The sequence below is a fragment of the Cannabis sativa genome, chromosome 3 (genome assembly GCF_029168945.1).
Source record: "Cannabis sativa cultivar Pink pepper isolate KNU-18-1 chromosome 3, ASM2916894v1, whole genome shotgun sequence".
Taxonomy (NCBI): Eukaryota; Viridiplantae; Streptophyta; class Magnoliopsida; order Rosales; family Cannabaceae; genus Cannabis; species Cannabis sativa.
Window position 1 is genome coordinate 67,823,562 of NC_083603.1, and position 14,766 is coordinate 67,838,327.

The following is a 14,766-nucleotide window of genomic DNA, read 5'->3' on the forward strand; positions in this document are numbered from 1 at the left end:
ATGTTGGGTTCCTGATGGACTCAACTTGCAATAAGGACGCAATAGTGGATGGACCAAAAGGAACTTTATGACCCCTAACAAAGGCACTCACACACCCTGGATGACCCTCAGCAATAACAGTTCTATCCAGATTGGCATAGAATTCTCGAACTAATATGGGATGGGGAGCAGACAAGTTAGTGACCGTGTTGACCCATTTCCTAAGTTTTAAAAACTCATGCAGTTCAGGAAAATCATCTAATATGACCACTTGTTCGTGTTAGGTTTTATGCCCTAAATAAAACTCCATTTCAATGTAATCTATTTTATTCAACATCAATAAAGAAACAGAAGTATTTTTCATTCATTTGTGTATGTTTTGGCTCACTTTATCAATTGCTTGTCTAATTGATTTATAAATTCATCTTAAACCCTTTTCACATACTTGATCATGTTTATTGTGCTGTCATCACATTGGAAAGTAAACATGACTATGTGAATAAAGTTTCCTAGATTTATCAGACACAGGGTTTTACTGATATGATAATCTACAACAAGAGTTTACTTGTATTTGGAGAAATACTATGTTCTTTCCAGAACATTGGTTAAAGTAAAGCTCAGGTTGGATGCATAGAGTATGCATTGGAAGGGACCGATATTGAACTTTGACTTAGGTTTAATTAAACTTACCGTAAAATCTATTCAAGTCAATATCGCCAAGTTGATCCTAGATCAAATGATCTTAATCCTGTTATGATTAGGCTCAATCTTGAAAGGCTATTCGTGTTCTTTGATTTGTTAGTTAAGCCTACTTTTAGGTCAGGGTGATACGTACATTTTGGGAACACGGTAGTGCAATTGAGTGGGAGCGCTAGCATAAACATGGAATCTATAGCTTCTATCTGGCAAATAGTAAGCAAATGATGATTTCCTTCGAGCTTGACCAAATGAAAATAAATGGTGGAGATCTCATTTTACATAAGCTGAAATATCATTTATACAGGGTCAAGTGTTTTAAGGATAAAATACATAGTAGGGTGTTACGGTAATTTAATCCCTTTACTGTGTAGATCATTCATATAGAGGATCATTGATCACATTAGGATTATAACAATGGATAACTAATGATGTGTCTATATGGTGGAACATATAGAGCATTCTATATACTGAGAGTGCAATTCTAAGTTCTATGCGTGGATTCAACGAAGAATTAATAAGTTAGTGAATTTTAGTGCTAAATTCTTGATCTACTTATTGGAAGCTCAGTTATATAGACCCATGGTCCCCCCACTAGTTGAGATAATATTGCTTGTAAGACTCATGTAATTGGTTTTGATTAATCAATTATAATTCACGAATTAGACTATGTCTATTTGTGAAATTTTCACTAAGTAAGGTCGAAATTGTAAAGAAAGAGTTAATAGGGGCATATTTGTTAATTATGATACTTTGTATGGTTCAATTAATAAATATGATAAATGACAATATTGTTTAATAATTATTTATAGTTATTAAATAGTTAGAATTGGCATTTAAATGATTGAATTAGGAAATTGGCATTTTTGAGAAAATCAGATACAAAAGGTGGTAAAATTGCAAAATTGCAAAAATCAAGGCCCAGTCCACCTAGCCAGGGCCGGCCACCTATGTTATCTTTTTAAAATGATTTTTTCATTATTTTAATGCCATATAATTCAAATCTAACCCTAGTGGAATGCTATAAATAGATAGTGAAGGCTTCAGGAAAATTACACTTTCTGAATCAGAAAAACCTGAGCCTCCACTCTCTTCTCTAGCCGCCACTCTCTCTCTCTATTCTTCATCTAAATTTCGAACCTCTCTTAGTGATTAGAGTAGTGCCCACACACATCAAGCAATACCTCAATCATAGTGAGGAAGATCGTGAAGAAAGATCATCAGCAAAGGAGATACAACATCAAGGATTCAGAGAAGAAGATCCAGGTTCAGATCTTGATAATACTCTGCTACAGAAAGGAATCAAGGGTTAGAGATCTGAACGGAAGGAGTCATTATAATTCCGCTGCACCCAATGTAAGGTTTCTTAAACTTTATATGTGTTTAATTTATCGTTTTAGAAAGTTCATATTTAGGATGTTAATAAACATACTTGTGAGTAGATCTAAGATCCTGGTAAAATATTTTCCAACAGTTCGAACCAAAGCTCACGACTGCCAAACCACCATTGAGAGACAGAGGCTTTAGAGGCATCAACAAAGCATTGTACTGTTGCTGGGTCGACAGTTGATATAGGTACTTTGGGAAGTTTGGACTTTTTAGAACCTCAAGACGACCGTTTGGGAGATGACTCTGTAGAGGCAACTGGAGTGGGTTTTTTCTTGGATTTCTTTTCAGGTGGATGATACGTGGTGTCAGCAGAGGATTTTCTTTTGGGTTGGACACGTTCACTGGTTGGGGTAGGAATAGAGACCTTAGATGGAGGACGAGGTGGGCCTAGAGGTTTCGAGGGAGACTGGTGACTCGACGAAGAACGAGTGACTCGTTTGGACACAGGTGGGGAAGGAGATGACAGTGAAGGACGAACCTTTTTAGAGATAGGAGGAGCCTTACCTAGAAACGTACGAGGTTTCTGACTGACCGGAGGTGAGGGGGGAGACGGGGTTGACTCTGAACTCGGGAAATGTGCAGAACCACCAACCTCCGACTGGTAGAGGACAATGTCACGACAGGGATTAGGCAATGCAGACGCGACTGTAGGAGGCACTGTAGGATCATCAGTCGACTCCACGGATGGAACAACCATAGCAACAGGGGTTACTGCAATGGGTGTGATATTCTCCATGATAGAGAGGAAAATATTTGGATGAGGCAGAGCTTAGGGTTTCAGAGAGGAAAGTGAAGAAGTGAGACTGATCACTTTCCGTAGGCCTTAAGTATAGGCACCCTGACACAACTGACCAGGCAAAAAAAATGATGATGATTTTTTTAAAATTTGATTTTTGCCAAAGAAACCGTACGCGCCCAAATTGAATATTTACTACCACATCATACGGCACACTAAACGAAACAAACCAACGTCATTAGGCAATGAGTGTATCAAAGAAACCAGAATTGTGACAAATATACCAACAATATTTGCATTTAGCCCACACTTAGACAAAATAGAAAAAAATAACAAAAAACTTTGAGATACTCAAATTTTAAGACCAAAAAAATGATATCAGCTGATCAATGAAAAGTGTTTCTGAGAACACACGTACTGCACATCTTGAGCAACACATCATTCCCCTTCCCCAACGACAATGATACTTACGAGAGCACTACACCTTGAATCGCCATTCGTGTGTGAACAGTGATCTCATGTGGTCCAAGAAGAGTGAAAATCAGCTGGACCACTCTCTCAACTAAGCAACAACTGATAGTAGAAAAATAACGATTTTTGTATTGTTTTTTTTAAGAAGCCTTTTTTTTTTATATCACTCTGGCTTTTGCTTTAGTACCCAGACATGGCTTTCACTCTCTTCCAGAGATGTAGCCGTCCTCTTTGAGTACCAAGAACTAATAGAGAAGGAGCATACTACTTATTAGAACAAGGTGTACGAGAGCTCTTCCCATTGCATCTGGAAGAGGTAGCCTTTTTGACTGGGGAAGATTCAAGTGTAGTAACAATCAAAGTAGTATATAGTAGATGGGGAAGGATAGAAGAACCCATTGCTGAAGAACTGTGACATACACGCATACTCATAGGCAAAATTGATTGATCAGATGACACTAAGAACAGTTTAGATTGTACAGAGACCAATACATGTTCTTAAATGAGTAAAAGTTTGAGTATCTAAAGCTTTAGTGAACATATCTGCTAATTGATTTGTTGTGGGCACATGAGATATTGACAGCATATTTGACTCAACTTGTTCTCGGATAAAGTGGTACCTGATGTCGATGTGTTTGGTCCGAGAGTGCTGCACAAGGTTTTTAGAGATGTTTATGGCGCTTGTACTGTCACAAAAGATGGTCAGTGTGTGTTGAGGATGCCCATAATCAGTAAGCATTTTATTCAGCCATATCAATTGAGTGCAGCAGCTGCCCGCTGCAATATATTCTGCTTCTGCAGTGGAAAGGGAGATGGACTGCTGTTTTTTGCTATACCACGAGACTAGGTTATTCCCAATGTAAAAGCAACCCCCTGAAGTGCTTTTCCTATCATCTATACACCCTGCCCAATCAGAGTCACTATATCCTACCAAAGAGGTATTCGTGTCATAACTATACCAAAGACCATAGTTAACTGTCCCAGCTAGATATTTGAAAATTCTTTTGACTGCAGAGAGATGAGACTGTTTAGGATTAGCTTGATACCTGGCACATAAACCTACACTAAAGGATATATCAGGATGACTTGCTGTGAGATACAGTAAGCCACCTATCATACTTCTGTATAAAGTGGGGTCTACAGGGTCACCAGACTCATCTCGTGACAATTTGGACGTGGTGCCTATTGGTGTGTTTGCATGCTTGACCTGAGAGAATCCAAACTTATCTAACATAGACTTGACATATTTAGACTGTGAAATGAATGTGCCATGATCTAGTTGTTTTATTTGGAGTCCTAGAAAGAAAGTAAGGTCACCTATTAAACTCATTTCAAACTCATTAGTCATTAAAGTGACAAATGTTTGGACTTCATTATCACACGTTGAGCCAAAAATGATATCATCAACATATATTTGGGCAACAAAAATTCCTTTGTCAATATGTTTAATGAATAGAGTGCTATCTGCAGTACCTCGAGTGAAGCCATGAGAGATGAGAAATGAGGTGAGTCTATCATACCACGCACGTGGGGTCTGTTTCAGTCCATATAAGGCTTTATTGAGCTTGTACACATGGTGTGAATGATGTGGATCTTCAAACCCCTGTGGTTGTTTGACATAGACTTCCTCTTGAATTACCCCATTGAGAAATGCACTCTTGACGTCCATTTGAAAGAGTTTGATCTTCAAAAAGCATGCAATGATAAGAAGTAGCCGAATGGATTCATCAAAGTCGATGCCTTCGACCTGACTATATCCTTGAGCCACAAGTCGTGCTTTATTTCGAGTCACTGTCCCAAATTCATCAGACTTGTTTTTAAACAACCATTTTGTCCCTATAACATTTGCACCATCTGGTCGAGGGACCATTATCCGGTACACCCGCTCTTGAAATTTCCCATTTCATCCTGCATGGCAGCCAACCAGAACTCATCTAACAACGCATCTCGAACACTTTTGGGCTCAATCTGTGACAGATAGCAGGCAAAGGCTAACAAATTCTGCAGTTTACGTCTAGTGACCATGGTATCATTCGGATTTCCTATGACAGTGGCCTGAGGATGAGCTTTCTCAACCCAGGATGGGGGTCCGTTTTTATGTACTTTGACTTGTTGGGGTTCGTTGGTCAGGGCACTATCAACTTCATTTCCTCTTCCTGGACCACTGGTACTGGCTTGATTGTCACCTGATATGCCTGATGATGTATTTAGAGACTCTGTAGGAGTGTCAGGGTACACTTGAGGTTGTCTAGTGAGGACTGGTCTAGAGCCTGAGAGAACAGGAGAGTCATCTTCGATCCACACTTCTTCATGTCCTTCTAAATCATCAAATTTCACATTCATTGATTCGACTACAGAGAGAGTCCGTTTATTGAATACTCTGTAAGCCCGACTGTTGGTGGAGTACCCCAGAAATGTTCCTTCATCACTCCTGGGATCAAACTTGGTCAAGTGATCCCGATCGTTCAGGACATAACACGTACATCCGAAAATATGCATGTGGCTCACGTTAGGAGGTCTTCCTTTCCATAGCTCATAGGCAGTTTGAGAAGTACCAGTGCGAAGATGAACTCTATTTCACACGTAGCAGGCAGTATTGACTGCTTCAGCCCAAAATCGTTTTGAAATATCTTTGGCCTGCATCATGACCCGAGCCATTTCCTGTAGAGTTCTGTTTTTTCGTTGAACAACTCCATTCTGCTGAGGAGTTTTTGGGGCTGAAAACTCGTGGTGAATTCCCATGCCATTACAGAACTCTGAGAATATGGAATTTTCGAACTCTTTTCCATGGTCACTTCTCAGTCGAAAAACTTTTCCAACTTTGGAGTCTTTCTCAGTTTACAATCTTAGTATGAAGGCAGAGAATGATCCAAATGTGTCAGACTTGTCTCTAAGAAATTCAACCCAGGTAAACCGAGAGTAGTCATCCACCAAGACCATTACATATCTTTTCCCACTGATACTTTCATTTTGCATTGGCCCCATTAAGTCAACATGCATTAGTTCCAACACACGAGAGGTGAGAAGTCTATTAATTGTGGGATGAGATGCCTTATGCTGTTTTCCAAGCTGACATGGACCACATACTCTCTCCTTGGACACTTTCATGTCAGGAATTCCCTTTACAGCTTGAAGCTTCACCAATCTTTGGAGATCTCTATAGTTCAAGTGTCCCAGCCTGTAGTGCCATAAGTCAGGTTTGTCCAAGAAGGTCCTGTTGCACACTATGGTATTGCATACAGCATAGCACTGGTCTACAGTTCTGTTTCCTGTTAAGACAACACACCCATCAGATGAAACTAAACATTGAGTTTTAGTGAAACTTACAGAGAGATTGTCGTCACACAATTGACCAATGCTGATGAGATTTGCTTTGAGTCCTCTCACATATAAGACATTAGTCAGTTGAGCTGCTCCATTCACATTTACATCACCTCTCCCAGCAATCTGTCCTTTGTTACCATCCCCAAAAGTGACAGATCCCCCTTTTTCATCTTTGAAGTTAACTAGCAATTTCTTATTTCCAGTCATGTGACGCGAACATCCACTGTCGAAGTACCACTGACCTTCAACAAAGGCAGACAGAGATAGCTTTGCAACCAAACCAACATCAGGATTTGGTTTGGACTTTATTTTCCATTCTCGACGAGGTTTGCGTCCATGTGACTTATTTGGTGGAGGGAAACTATTTGGTCGATTGATCATGGCTTTCAAGTAGTTCTGCAATTTGTAACACTTAGGTCGAATGTGACCTCTCCTATTACAGAAATGACATGTAGGAATGAAATTGTCATTCTGTAGGAGGTTGTTAGCATCAGTCCTCCTTCCTTCAAATTTGAGTTTGATGGGTCCAGTTGGAACCTGTCTCCTCTCAGATGAGTTAGATTCGTTAATGGTGATTGAGGTGTCAGGAGATCCATCTTCCTTCTTTGATGAATTGACATTGGAGGGTAAGGAATGCTCAACAGACAGGTCATTCCCTTGCTTATATAGCATCTTATATCCTAATGAAGTTCTATCACCATAGGGCTTCTGAAGCTGTAGGGTTTGATTGATAGCAGCAGTGCCTGGGGGAATGAACTGTAAAGCTTGCTTGGTTCGGATTAGATCAACTGTGAGTTTGTAGATCTCATTCTCCTTTTCATCAAGAAGTCGGTTGAGATTTTTGACAGAGTCTTCTAACTTTTCTTTTTCAGTCTCCACTTGCTCTAGGGAGTTCTTTAGGGCACGAATCTGTTTAGTCATGTACTCCCATTGTGCAAACATTTCTTCATAAGCATGTTGACGACCTGTGCTGTCTGCTTCCGATGAGGTGGAGACTGCATCATCTTCAGATTCAACTGGATTACAGCTTTGGGCCATGAATGCTAGTACCTGCTTTTCCTCATCTGATCCTTCACTGGCTGTGGAGTTCTTTTCTTCATCACTATCACTCCAAGTTACTGCAAGGGCCTTTTTCTTTTTTAGTGTGTTGGCACACTCAACCTGAATGTGACCATATCCATCACATTCTCTGCACTTAATCCCTCGCCCCTTTTGATCAGTTGAGGCTTGTCCTGGTTTGAAATTTACTCTTTTGTTTCTCTTGAAAAGATTTTCTTTGTCAGCTGGTGAATTTTTCCTGTAGTTCTTTTTTAAGAACTTTGCATAGTTTCTTGTTAACAGGGCAACTGTTTCATCTGTAATGCCATTCAAGTCTTCCAGAACAGGTTTCTTGTTTTCTTGGTGAATAAGTGCAATTCCAACATCTGATTTTTCTTTCACCACCTCCTTTTGTTTCTTGGTTTTCTTCCACCTAGACAGTGATAGCTCATAGTTTTGTAATGACCCGATGAGTTCGTCAAGATCGAGTTCCTCAATGTTTCTCATTTCTTCGATAGAGGTAACTTTGGACATGAATCTTCTGGGGAGGACACCAAGCACCTTTCGAACCAGTTTCGAGTTAGAGTAAGTTTTCCCCAGAGCATATGATTCATTAGAGATGTCACAAAGTTTTGCATGGAATTCAGCCACAGACTCATCCTCCTCCATGGTAAGATTTTCGAAAGCCTTTGCCAAGGCACGCAGCCTTGATTTCTTGACAGCATCAGTTCCCTCGTTCTTAATCTTTAGCTTCTCCCATGCTTTCTTAGCAATTTCACAATTGGCTATAACCTTCAACTTGTTGGTGGAGACAGCATTAAACAAGGCATGAAGAGCCTTTGAGTTGAAATTTGCTCTTTCCATTTCAACAGTAGTCCATTGACTCATGGGTTTGGGTATGACGATTTCATTCTCCATCATCGTTGGTTTCCACCACCCTTCTTCTATGGACATCCAAACTCTTTCATCAACAGCTCTCAAGAAAGCACGCATCTTGGTTTTCCAGTATGGATAATTGGCTCCTTCCAGCATTGGAGGTCTCGAGGTGGAGCCTCCTTCTCTAAACATTTCCATCCTGCACACAGAAGTGGTAAACAGACACACAAATGTTCTGTAGTTCTTTGAGAGAGAACTCAGAGGAGGTTAGTTGCGACAGAATCGATCATTAAGGTTGATTCAAGAATCAACGATCAAGAATCATACAGTAGTAGGATCTAACACAAATTTTAATAAAATTTCAAGCTCTGATACCAATTGAAAGTGCAACTAGTAGATTTTAATGATTCAAGTTACCAAGTTGTACATCTTTAGATTGATTGATTTCAAGATATGAGTTATGAACATGAATTAAACTTCAAGCTGTAAATCACACATCAATTTACAAGCTTCATCTGCACTGAGAACACATCTCAGCCGACTAGTGCTTGGGTTCCCCAAACCAGGGTAAATTCATCCACTAATTATCAAAGGTTCATATTACAATTTCCAATTCTCTCTAAAGGAATCAAATACAACCTTTACAGCAATTAGTAATGAATTACCAACGACAATCAAGAACACTGATTGTTAATGCACAATCCCTTGTGCAGCAACTGAGCTCCTCTTCAACATGTCTTCAATCTGAAATCCCTTTAGATCTGATGATGAAGATGACACTGAAATCCCTTCAGTTTGAACTCAACAATTCCAGATTCAGATCATTCCGCCATTGATGAACACTCTCAAGCTCCAAGATCTAACCTGTAATCACAACAACAAGAAACAAGATACGACTATCTCTCTCGAAACAACCGAAATAATTGTCTGAACGATTTTATGGATAACCCCTTTACTAACAGAAACTGACTATATATATATCCACAAAATAAGTCCAGCTGGCACTAACTAATACTTAAATGAGACTCTCGTAAACAAACGTTAGTGCAGATATAACAGACTAAAAATCCAGATACGACTAGACATTGAACAGAACAAACACTGTCACAAAATAATAACACTAACATCGACTAATCCCGATCTTCCCAATGTCTAACTATATTTCTCCGCCATACTAAAAATACTAAAATGTGATTCTAATGGCCAAACGCCGCGTTCTAATGTTGTCAGGCAGAAAATAAGAAAAAACATAAAATTCCATATATATCATATATAATGCATTCTGAATTCAAATAAATCTCTATAAAACGATAAATCATAAATATGCAAGTTTCATAATTAAACCCTGATTATTTGCTAATTTTTAAATTAAAGTTAAGCAGCCTTTACATATTTCATTTGTCAGTGCAAGAGAAATCTCTTTAAAGAAATTTCTACAACATGATTAATTATATGAATTTATTCAATTGATTATTGTTAAATGGGTTTTTTTTTTAAAAACCAATTACAAAACATAAGTTAGCACCGTTTAATCTCGAAAGATAAGTAGCTTTGTAAGTGTTTTATATGGTATAGATCACCCTAATGGTGGCGACTATATTTGACTTACAAAATATGAAACAATGGTAGAAGCTCATAAGATAGAATAGCCTTGACTCTCGCCTAAACGGGACAACGCTGGATTCCAATCTTGATCGAATAGAAGGTTGCTAGAATGTTTAACACTTTAGATGAGGTGACAACTCTATTCAATGAATGGTAGCTTTGACTCTCGCCTAAACGGGACACTGATATCAGTTTGTTGCAAACCTTGGAAATTATTTAGGATTGTATTTTTTAGTATTTTCTCTTATCATTCCTACATGCTATGTGCTTATAATTTCTGAATTGGATTTTGTGTTAAACCATTATTGATTTCTATTTATTATTTTGTAGTATCCTGTATAACCATGATGAATCCCATGTTATCACTCTTGACCGAAAATAAGCTAAATGGATCTAACAATCCAAAATGGAATGTGAACATTAATATTGCTCTCATAGGAGAAAGTGCCTTGTTTGTGTTAATTGAGCCGTCTCCTGAAGTGCCGGGTGACAATGCAACCAAAGCTGTTAAAGAGAAGTACGAGCGTTGACACCCTTAAAACTAGGTTTTCTAAAACTGAAAAGGTTGCTGAAGTTATAACGAAGTTAACTGAGCTATTCGGTAGGGCATCTCTTCAGTCTCGCTTTAATACGACTAAGAAATACATCAATGCACGAATGGAACCCCATCAAAATGTACGTGATCATGTTCTCCTAATGGCAAGTTATTTCCAAGAAGCCCAGGATCATGGTGCTGAAATAGATCACACTACTCAAGTTAGCCTTATCTTGAATAGTCTGACTCCATCATTTCTGCCCTATACATCAAATTATGTCATGAATAAAAAGGACATAGACTTTCATGAGTTAGTCAATGACCTTCAGACATATGAAAATTTGATTGGAGGCCCCAAGAAGAAAGAGGGTAAACCTCAAAATTCTGGCAATGGTAATGGGACGGTTAAACGTGAGGCAAATGTTGCCTCTACTTCAAAACCCAAATCTAAGAAGAAGTGGAAAAACATCAAAAAGCGAGCCAAAGCCATGAAAAACAAAAAGGCTGCTGCTTCTGGTGATGCACTGAAAGGAAAGTGTTTCTACTGCAATGAGAAAGATCATTGGAAACCCCAATGTCCTAAACTTCTTGCAAAGAAACAAAGTATTTCTTTCTATAAACTTTAAGAGTTTTAGTGAATTATTATCCAATTGGATTATTGATTCTGGACTAACTTTGTTTATTTGTTTCTTCTTCTTATAGGCCAAGCTACTTGAAATCAGATGCTATCTTAGTGAGTTGGATCGGAAAGCTGGACAAAAGGGTTAAGATCGTCCAAGATGAAGATGAAGCTCATTTATTTATCTATTTTGAATTAATTGTTTTAGTTTAAAAACAATTTGGATTTCGAATCTTAGTTTGGGATTTTTATCCCTGTTTTTCTCATAATGTTGCAATACATTTTTTTTTTATTAATAATATTTTATTTTCTATTACAAATAAATTGCAATTTATGAGATTGAGCTTCATTTACTTTATCTTAAACCACAATTACCACATTATATTTATATGTTTGTATGTGTAAGTGTTTTTATTATTGATACAAATTCTATAATATTTACAACTCTTCATAGAGTTATATTAAATAAACACTAGAAATTATTTCTATGTTTATTAATAATTGTTAATTCTAATACAATTATTGAGAATTTGTTTAATAAAAGGATCTTTTGATCTGATAGGGGTGGAGAAAAGTTAAGAAAACTATGCAGTTCAACGATCTTTTATATCTAATGAACTCTAGATTGTATTCAACTCCACATAATCTCTGTAACACTTAGAGAATCATGATCTTTATAACCTTTAGGGTGGATCATAATCTCTATATACTTAGGGGTGGAATTTATCCACAATACCCTATGTAACACATATTTTCTTTAAACATGGAAGTAATATAATGAATTAGCTATTATCAGTATAAGTCCTTGATCTTGATTGTATGCTCCAATTTAGTTTTACTGTTGTAGTAAATAATGATACCTATAAAAGTTCTTTGATAATGTATCACACTACCTTAATTGAGTGGGAGAATTTTAAAATTCTTTACCCATCTTCATTAGGTTCATACTTACGATAGGAACTTAAGAACACTACTGAAAAGCAAATCTAACCATTCATGTGGATAGATATAACTTATCAGAATTATGAGAATAAGATAAAAGAATTCTAGTTCAGTCTATTTGAATGACTTGAGCCAAGATTTCTTAATCCTCATAACATTTTATGGTATCTTAATTTTGATTACTTAATCTCTGGCAAGTATTTTTCACTTCAAATACTAGTTTGCTATGTTGATGATTTAGTCTTAAAAGAAAGTCATAGTTTCAGACTAATACTATAAGTCACAACTAGGTATTTCTCCAAACAATAAGAGGTTAAAAGTATTATTTAACCGGACATCTACTATTGAGTGGGAGCTATCTGAGATGTAATCAAATAAGGAACGTTAGAAGAAATTCAAGAAAAATTTATGAAAGTGATCTAGATGTTAGATATTAAGGAATTGTATATTAGTTATCCTTATATCTACCCCAACTCATTCAAATTTTGAGATGGTGGTTACTCTGGGGTGGAGGAGTTATTCAATAATAATTCAAGCTCTACGAGAGAAGATTTATAACTTTGTAAATTCGAAATTACCAGAAAGTTATTTTACTGAAGAAAAGTCTACGATGTTTTATCTCAATTCTATATTTTAAAATATGAGAGATCTGTCTTCTTTTTATTCAGATGTACTTTAAATATTAAGGATTTCAGTATTCCTTGATGAGTAATGCAAAGGATGTTTCATAAATGTATTTTATGAACTAGAGTCCAGAAGTTTGGTTGGATTCAAATATACTACACTTGATCTGAAGATCAAGACAACAGATTGATTAATTTGCACAGTTTGTTTTATGTTAGTGCAAGTGGGAGTTTGTTGGGTTTTGTGCCCTAAATAAAACTCTTTACAATCTGATTAGTTATCAATATAAGAAATTTGAAGTGATTTATGTTTGCATGAATTTTACATGCTTATGGTTTAATATGTTTATTATATTTATACACAAAATCTGTTCCAGATCATATGTTTATTCACAATTACAGTATTGTCAACACAGTGGAATGTGATTGTGATTATATGAATCAAAAGACTAAGTCCCTGTTTCATCAGTGTTTTGGATTTATACTGATGTGATAATCAGCGATGATGTGTACTTACACTTGGAGTAAGTGTTATGTTCTTTCCAGGACATTGGTAAAGTATACTAGTTTCGAATGTATGGAGTATACATTGGATTGGACCGATATTGAACTCAGTTAAGATATTATAAACTTACCGTTGTATCTTTCCAAGTCAATATCAGTAGTTGATCTTAAGATTAAAAGAATCTAAATCCTAATATGCTTAGGCTCAACTCAGGAATGCTATTCATGTTCTTTCATTTATTAGTTAAGCCTACTTTTGGGTTAGGGTGATACGTATGTTTTGGGAACATGATAGTATGATCGAGTGGGAGTGCTAAACATAAATATGGAATCTATAGCTTCTACTGGTGTATAGAAGTCAAGTGATGATTCCCTTCGAGCTTAGCTAAATAGAAGTAAATGGATGAGCTCTTGTTTAAGTGACTAATTCTTAGATCACTAAACATCATTTACAGGTAGCTAAGTGTTTTAAGGGGCAAAATACGTTGAGGGGTGAGAACGGTAAAATTATCCCATCTCGATGTAAATCATCTATATAGAGGATCTTTGATCACAATAAGATTATAAAAATGGTTAAATGAGATAGCATATATATATTGTGGAACATATAATATGCTCTATATAAGTCTGAGAGTGTAATTCTAAGTTCCAAGAGTGGATTCAACGAGAAATTAATAAGTAGGGATTTACTTAGTAAATTCGGTTCACTTATTGGAAGCTCAACATATAGATCCATGGTCCCCATTCCAGTTGAGACTATACTGCTTGTAAGACTCAATAATTGATTTGTGATTAATCAATTATAATTCTAAAGTTAGACTATGTCTAATTTGTGAATTTTCACTAAGTAGGGGTGAAATTATAAAGAAAAGAGATTCTAGGTTTATTGATTAATTAAGAGACTCTATATGTCTAATTAATAATTAAATTAAATGAAAATATTATTTAATAATCTATTTTAGTTATTAAATAATTAGTTTTGGCATTTAAATGGTTAGAATTGGAAAATTGGCGTTTTTGAGAAAATAGAAATAAAAATTGTGAAAACTGCAAAAACCAAGTGAGGCCCATTAACACCTATGGCCGGCCACTTAAGCAGCTTTTTCCAATTGATATTTTCATTATTTTAATGCCAAATAATTACTAACCTAAACCTAGTAGTTGCCTATAAATAGAAAGTGACAGCTCAGTCAAATAAGTAAGTTTAACAAGTTTTTCAAGCCTTCTGTCAGAAAATTGCTTTTTCAGAAAAACTGAGCCTTCCACTTCTCTCTCTATAGCCGACCCTATCCCTCTCTCTTTTCCTCTTCATAATTTCGACCCTTAGTGATAGAGTAGTGCCCACACACAGTAAGTGGTACCTCAATCATAGATTGGAAGACTGTGAAGGATCACACACAAAGAGAAGGACATTCGGGCTCAGATCTTG

The 14,766-nt window shown here is 36.7% G+C and overlaps 1 protein-coding gene across 1 annotated transcript; it reads right to left on the reverse strand.

Annotated features, from left to right (window-relative positions):
• Positions 1-6,109: 6,109 nt before the first annotated feature.
• Positions 6,110-8,707, reverse strand: LOC133036254 (uncharacterized). Its single transcript, XM_061112780.1, has one exon. It carries the CDS (start codon positions 8,705-8,707, stop codon positions 6,110-6,112), a length of 2,598 nt encoding a protein of 865 aa, XP_060968763.1.
• Between the last annotated feature and the right edge of the window lie 6,059 nt (positions 8,708-14,766).

Excerpts from the sequence above, each read along its gene's own strand:
- LOC133036254 (XM_061112780.1), bottom strand. The coding sequence starts at position 8,707 with ATGGAAATGTTTAGAGAAGGAGGCTCCACCTCGAGACCTCCAATGCTG.